This window comes from Otolemur garnettii, unplaced genomic scaffold (genome assembly GCF_000181295.1).
Source record: "Otolemur garnettii isolate 467f Iridium unplaced genomic scaffold, OtoGar3 scaffold00245, whole genome shotgun sequence".
In the NCBI taxonomy this organism is placed as follows: Eukaryota; Metazoa; Chordata; class Mammalia; order Primates; family Galagidae; genus Otolemur; species Otolemur garnettii.
The window spans coordinates 1,698,271-1,705,999 of NW_003852640.1; the positions used below are offsets into that span (position 1 = coordinate 1,698,271).

The following is a 7,729-nucleotide window of genomic DNA, read 5'->3' on the forward strand; positions in this document are numbered from 1 at the left end:
TTGGCTGGGGTTGGGTTTGAACCTGCCACTTCTGGCATATGGGGCCAGCGCCCTACTCCTTTGTGCCACAGGCCCCACCCAATCTTTTTTTTTTTTGAGGAGACAGAGTTTCCCTGGGTAGAGTGCAGTGGCATCATTGTCATCATAGCTCACAGCAACCTCAAACTCTTGGGCTTTCTTTCTTTTTTTTTTTTTTTTTGGCAGTTTTGGCCAGGGCTGGGTTTGAACCTGCCACCTCTGGCATATGGGGCTGGTGCCCTACTCCTTTGAGTCACAGGCACCATCCTGCAACGTGCCTTTTCCAGCAGCATTCCTTGGAAGTTAGCATTCCTCTTGGCCACAAGAGGCTGTGAGTTTCTTTATGGACCCACTCAGAATTATCAGGAGACAGGGCTGCCACCTGGGCAGGCCCCCAAGAGAGCTGGAGCCACATTTTCTCCGAGCAGATTGGTCTGTGTACCTGGGGCTCCCTCTGGACGTTTCTGCACTTTTTGAAGGAGTATTTCTATTAATGACATTTCACTGGGTCTAAGGACCACGTTAGCGTTTTACTTTATAATCTTCTCTAGTGCTTGCTTTAAAGTTTTTAAAAATTGTTTTTAGATGGGGATGTCACCCCATCGCCCAGGCCGGCGTGCAGTGGCCAGACCATAGATAGCTCATGGCGTCCTCCAACTCCAGGCTCCAGAGACCTCTCGCCTCCGCACCTGACTCCATTACTTCCTGAGCACCATGGTGTGGCCATCGAGTGTGTGGCCTTGGAGAGTGGCCGGCAGCTCTGAGAACCCCCCAACTCCACGACCAACCCTCCCACCAACCCTCCTCTGAGCGGTCAGCAGGTCGGTTCCAAGGGAAAGTGACACTCCAAGCGGAGGAGAACAAGAAAAGCTACAATTCCGACTCTGGCTGCTTCAGCGGGAGCTGTGTCGGCCGCGGCCCCCAGGCCCCTAGGCCCCCAGGCCGTGCAACCAGCAGGTCGCCGCGCCACGGCCCAGACAGGCCGGCACCCGGTCCCTCCCCCAGGCCGCGCCGCCCGACCGGTACTCACTGAAGAAAAAGAACATCTCGTGAGAGAGGCAGACCTTGTCTGTGGGGCGGCACAGCGCTGGCCGGCACTTGTTCGAGCTGTCGGCTTTGAAACAGTGGTAGCAGCTCAGGTTGAGAGCTGTGGGTGGCAACCGGGCAGCTGGAGCCAGGCGCCGCAGAGCCGGACACCCGACCCCAGGTAGGGGCCACCGCGAGCGCGTGCAGCCCGCGGCCCCCAGCCCGCCTGCCGCTTACCTGACGCCATCGGGCCACTGGCAAACTCCGCAGGCCCCAGGAAAGCCCACAGGACTAGGAGGAACCCCAGCATGACGCTGAAGGGTTCGGCCGAGTGGGGCGGCGGCTTCGGCTTCTCAGCGTCCCAACGCCCGCGCTCCTCCCCGCGCCCTGAGCATACCGCCCCTTCTAGGTCCTCACTCTCAACCCTCAGAGCCGCCGCCTCCCTCCCATCCCTGTCCCCACCGGTCCCCGCAGCCCCGGCCCGCGTCCCTCCACCTGGCCACAGAGCTGCGCCGCTGAAGGAGGAGCCAGGCCGGGCAGGACCTGGCCGCCCCAGCTCCGCGAGGGGCTTCCTGGGCCCCCAGGCCGCAGTCCCTGCCCGGGCCGCCCGGCTTTGCGCCGCGACTCAGGGGCCAGCGAAGTCTGGAGCTCGGAAATACCCGAGCTCCTGGAAGGGCGGGAGCCAGAACGGGGCCTGGGGGCGGAGGGGCAGGAAGAACCAGGACCTGCAGTGCGGGCGAGATTTGGACAGAGACGGAGCTGTCCGCAGAGTAAATGAGACAAAATGTCAGTCAAGGGAGGTTCCTTGAGCTAGGGTGCTGAGCGCGCGCCAGGGACAGACGGGAAGATCGGAGCCTTCGGTGTTTAAAGGCGGCAGAGAGGAGGAGAAAGAAGGGCAGGAGGGCAGGGCAGGTGGTGGGTCCGTTCTTCAGAGCCCCAAGAAATCTACATTTCACATGAAATTAGGGGGTGAAGGGCTCAGCTCCTCTCCTTGGCGGGGGCGAGAAGGTCTTTCTCTGCCTCCTGTGCGCACTTTTATGGGGTCAGCAGGGAACTTCACAGTGACTGTCCCGGCCTGAAGCCTCTGCCTATTCTTTGCAAAAGGGGTTGTGTGTGGGGGGTGGGGGGCGGGGAGGGAGGCGGGGGCGTGCCTGAGACTTCAGCTGATTTTCTTTATAAAATGAAGAGTAGTTCTGGGGAGGGGACATCCAGCCCAGGCCCAGGCTAGAGTCTGGGGAAAGAACCTGGTTAACATCAGACCACGGGCTCCACCTGTTGTCTTCTGTCAGCAGCAGAGTGGTTTCACTGTGGGAGGGGCTGCCTGGGGCTGGAAGAGGGGAGGGCAGCTTGAACCGGATCCTGCTCCCTAAGTCCCTGGGGGCCCTGCAAGGGGCCATCCCAGCTAAACCTAACACCTCAGACCACTGTCCATCCCCACAGGCTGCCTTACCCCTGCTCCTCCCCACAGGCGAGTCTCTGGGACCTCTCAGCTGTCCTTGGTGTCCTGGTCACTGTGGTGAGGCTCAAGTTTCTCTCGCTGCACCCATCCACCCCTCACCTCTGCCCCTGCTCTGTGCAGGCCTTGGCTGCAGAGCGTGAGAGCCCCCTGGCCAGTGCAGACGCCCTGTCTGGCTCACCTGCAGTCCCTACAGACTCTTTCCTTTTGCCTTATGTTCTTGACAGGGCCCAGACAGTGTGGAGGTCCCAGCTGGTGACAACACAACAGGGGGGATGGTCCTCTGCCAACTGGGGGCACCATCAGTCCTGCCACATCCTCACCAGGGGACCCAGGCTGAGTTTGGTGTGGGGGACCCCCAAGCCATTTTCCTCCTCTGAGCCCCTTCTAGAGCCCCTGTCTCCCCTGGCTTTCCCTCAAGGGTCTCCTAACCCCCAGGTGCCCTCCCCTGGGGGCCAGCTGGTCACACAGCTCCTCTCACTCTGGGCATTCTTCCTTTTTTCCTCCCTGCCTTAATCACATCCTGTGAGTGTTTGTGACAATCAGGCAGGGTCAGAACAGGCAGGGTTTGCAGCCCTGGGGTGGGGGGCGCCTTGTGGGAGTGAGTGGGTAGAAAGACAACAGAGGGGTAACGATGACATGGGCAGTTGGGAAGGCTGTCCCCTACCCATGTCCCCTCAAGAGCTCTGCAAGGACCTGGTAAGGGCTGCTGGGAGAGAGGTGCTGGCTGGCCCGCGAGTGTGTGGCCAGGTGGGGTCATTTCCCCTCCAGTCCACCCAGTGCCCCCCAACCGACAGGACTGTCCCTGCTCCCTGTATTTCCTGGTGTGTGCCCTAGGGATGCCCTCAGACTGTCGGTGCCCCCTGACCCCTACCTGTCCAGGTGTAACCTCTCCTGGTCCCTTTATCCTGCAGTGGGTCCAGCCTCTGGGTGGGGCTGGGCACTGTGGTGGGTGTGGGCACAGAGGGGAGCCGCATGGGCACTAATGCACTCACTGTGTTATGCATTTTCCACTCATGATGTAATGCTCTCCTGTGGACTTAGGACGAGATTGGTAACTCAAACAAAACAAAACAAACAAAACAAAAGTGGAAAGCAGAGTGGCCTGGGAGGAGGACAGTACTGACCCTGTGGTAAGCTTTGAGCCTGGGGCTGACCACCAGCTGTCCCAGCAGCGACTATGCTCAGGGCATAGCTCCAGTGCCCATGAGAAGGAACTGGCCTTCCCTAGGGCTGCTCATGCTTCACTAGCTGGGTGGGGGATGTCAGTGCACCCTCCAGCCAGGGCTTACTGGAGCATCCTGTGCTCTGGTCCCAGCCTCATCTCTCTTCTTTGTGAATGACCCCTCCCCCACACCACAGTCCCTGGAGGTGACTGGAAAGGGGCAGATAGTCAGCCTGTGGTCAGCAAGATGGAAGCTCCAGAATCCTTTACTGATCATTACTAATCACTCCAACCCCTCTGCAGGCAGGGCCTTATCGTTCTTTTTTGTGCAGTGTTCTAGAATTACCACAATTTGAGGATAGTCTTCAAAACATCCTGGAGCCCTAGGTCTATGTCTGAGAGCCGGGGGCCCAGCTGTGGGTGCTTGGTCTCTGCTGTTTGCTCATCTGGCCCATAGTCACCCGGGAGAGGCAAGCTCATGCGCTTGTGAAGGCCTCCCCGTCCCCAGGCTCCACCACCACCTCTCCAGGTATGGGGGTCAGTGTCTACCTGGTGGTAGAGTGGCCTGCAGGAGCACGGACCCAGCACTGCCCACAGGTCCTTTCCCAGGGGTGTTCAGAGGACAAAGCATTTAGTTTATAAGCATTATTCTTTTCTGGTCTGACTTTAATGTTAGGCCACAAGTACCGTAAGAGACCAGTTTTTTTTTTTTTTTTTTGAGACAGAATCTCGCTATGTCGCCCTTGGTAAAGTGCTGTGCCATCACTCTCACAACAACCTCAAACTCTTGATCTTAAGTGATTCTCTTGCTTCAGCCTCCCAAATAGCTGGGACTACAGGCGACCACCACAACGCCTGGCTATTTTTTTGGTTGCAGTTGTCATTGTTGTTTAGCAGGCCCAGGCTGGGCTCGAACCTGCCAGCCTTGGGATATGTGGCTGGCGCCATAACCACTGTGCTACGGGTGGTGTCAAGAGATCAGTTTTTAAAATGATAAAATGGAATCAAGATCTGAGACAATGTCCTCATCACAGGGGTCCAACTGTCCAGTTTAGCACCAAAAGTCCTATGGCCTGGGAAGCCCTATAGTGCTGGGCAAACCAGGACAGTTGGTTCCCTAGTTCAAGGCCACCCAGGCAACAGGTAGAGGCCCAAATTCACACCTGGCTCAGCTAGACTAAGCCTGGTTCTCAACATCCTGCCTGTCCTGCCTCCCAGTGGGGCCTGGACACCCTTCTGGTGAGTGACAGCCACTGTTGTGTGTTCTAAGAAATGAAAGGATAAAATAAGGTGGAATAACAAAGATCAGAGTATATTATGTACAATTAGGATATGCATTTTTAATGAAAAATTTAATTTAAATGTTTTAAGGTATATGCACATATATATATTTCTTGTGTGTATGTGTCTACATGTGTATGTTTTAAATATGCAAATATTTGATATGTTATGTGTGTATATATATATATATATATATTTTTTTTTTTTTTGCAGTTTTTGGCCAGGGCCAGGTTTGAACTTGCCACCTCCGGTCTATAGGACCAGTGCCCTACTCCTTAAGCCACAGGTGCCGCCCAAATTTTTATTTTTTATTTCATAGTTTGTTTTATGTGTTATAAAACACACAAATATGTGTATCTGTTATTAATGGGTTAATGTTATATTGTATACTGTCCTCTGTCGAAATGTTTTATGGGTGCATATATATATTTATTAAACTGTTCTGCCTGTAGATCTCAGTCAGGAAACCTTAAAGGGACACGTTTAGAGGACTGATGACCTTCATGTCCCCTTGCTGTCGCGTCCACTGTCAGAGCTCTTTAAAGTGTACCCTCTAACTCCTTCAAAGACAAGCACAGAACCACGCCGTGGGGTTTTCCCAGTGAAGTGGATCTTGGTGTGATGTCCAAGGGCCTCCCTGAGTAGGATCCCGAGGTCAGCCCCATGACCCCATCACTGTGTTCTGCTATGGGGTGCTGTGCTGAGTGTTTAACATTGAAGATCACTGCTCCTTTTCACCTTGGCTGCTGGGAAGCTCAGATCCCAACTACTTGCCCCAGGCATGTGTGTAAGGCTTGCAGGTTTCTTGCCTCTCTGGCCCTGCTCTGGTCACACCTTGTTTGCCTTCTGGGACCCTTTGAGTCTCTGATTCTTAGGGCTTTGGTTCTTCCGCCCTTAGACTGTGCATGGACTTGGTGATTCAACTTTCTCCACTCTCCACTTGGTGGCCCTGCTTCCTACATAGCTCTGTCTGGGAGGAGGTGCTGCCCTCATCCATCCCTGTTTCTGTGGGATGTCCCAGGCCAGACCCTGCTCAGCTTGTGCTGACAAAGCTCCAGAGAGGAATAACAGCTGCTCCCAGGGAGGCATGCAGGGACCTAGGCCAGCCCCCACTGCCAGGTGCTCTCAAGGCTGACAGGTGTGCTTGATGGTGTTCTGGTTTTATGACTTTGGGTTTAGTGACTTCGGTGTGGTTAAATAGTCTCCCCCAGGCACCAACCCTCCTCCTTCACCTGCCAAGCCAATCGAGTACGTGCAGACCAGGAGTGCAGTGCCTTCATTTTGTTCCACATGTCCAGACTGCTGTCATCTCAAACTGCAGCAAAAACTTACCACTCCGAAAATATTCTCTGGCCCAGTGCAGAAGGTCCTTGATAAAAAGCATCACCCATATTAAAAGACTGGAAACCACAGTATAAACCATACTTAAAGAAGGCGTCACATTGGAAATTATCTAGAAATGGGGCTGGGCACAGTGGCTCACCTATGTAATCCTAGCCCTGTGGGAGGATGAGGTGGGAGGATTGCTCTCTTGAGGCTAGGAGTGTGAGACCAGCCTGAGCACGAGCACAAACCCATCTCTACTAAAAATATCAAGGACCCTCCCCCAAAAGGCTCAAGGACCATCATGGCTGAGGAGGGCACATCAGACTGGGAGAGCCAATTAAGGGGTGGGATGCTTTGGCTTCTGATTAGCCCCGGTCCAGGGATGCCTCTGGGTCTCTCCCTTATCTGCTGATACCGCAAACCCTGACTTTGGGCAGTGTCATGCAGCATTCTGGCCTCTCCTTGAGAGTGGATGTCACTTGTCCTGCCCTGAGTCTGGGGGTAATGGTATAGGGATCCAACTGTCTTTCAGCCACCTGGGAGATGGCTTCTGTTCCCAAGACCCGATTAAATGTTTCTGAGGAGAAAACATTTACTGCATGAGCTAACGAGCAGACAAAACACACAGCAGAGAGACCTGGGAAAGTTAAAGTCAGGTCGACAGAAATGATCCCGCACGAAGCACAGAGAGAGACAAGAGTAAACGTCGGGGTCCCAGGAGAGGGGGGGACAGGGCAGAGCAGACACAGAGTGTGGCATGTCCGGGTCGGGGGGGTGGGGTGGGGACAGGGCAGAGCAGACACACACAGAGTGCAGCATGTCGGGGGCCCAGGAGAGGGGGGGACAGGGCAGAGCAGACACACACAGAATGTTGGGGTCCCAGGAGAGGGGAGGACAGGGCAGAGCAGACACACAGAGTGCGGCATGTCAGGGTCCCAGGAGTGGGGGGACAGGGCAGAGCAGACACACACAGAGTGTAGCATGTTGGGGTCTCAGGAGAGGGGGGGACAGGACAGAGCAGACACACACAGAGTGTAGCATGTTGGGGTTCCAGGAGAGGGGGGGACAGGACAGAGCAGACACACACAGAGTGCAGCATGTTGGGGTCCCAGGAGAGGTGGGGACAGGGCAGAGCAGACAGACACAGAGTGCGGCATGTTGGGGTCCCAGGAGAGGGGGGGACAGGACAGAGCAGACACACAGAGTGCAGCATGTCAGGGTCCCAGGAGTGGGGGGACAGGACAGAGCAGACACACACAGAGTGCAGCATGTCGGGGTCCCAGGAGAGGGGGGGACAGGACAGAGCAGACACACACAGAGTGTAGCATGTCGGGGTCTCAGGAGAGGGGGGGACAGGGCAGAGCAGACACACAGAGTGCAGCATGTCAGGGTCCCAGGAGAGGTGGGGACAGGGCAGAGCAGACACACACAGAGTATGGCATGTCGGGGTCCCGGGG

The 7,729-nt window shown here is 55.6% G+C and overlaps 1 protein-coding gene across 1 annotated transcript in view; it reads right to left on the reverse strand.

The window, feature by feature from the left end:
* Positions 1 to 1,464, reverse strand: part of LY6L (lymphocyte antigen 6 family member L) — a 3,335-nt gene extending 1,871 nt beyond the window's left edge. Inside the window, exons 1-2 of the mRNA XM_023508396.1 lie at positions 1,282 to 1,464; positions 1,049 to 1,165 (exon numbers count right to left, since the gene is read on the reverse strand). Coding sequence (XP_023364164.1) covers positions 1,049 to 1,165; positions 1,282 to 1,354 — 190 coding nt within the window. The 5' untranslated portion in view covers positions 1,355 to 1,464. The remainder of the gene's footprint in view (positions 1 to 1,048; positions 1,166 to 1,281) is intronic.
* Between the last annotated feature and the right edge of the window lie 6,265 nt (positions 1,465 to 7,729).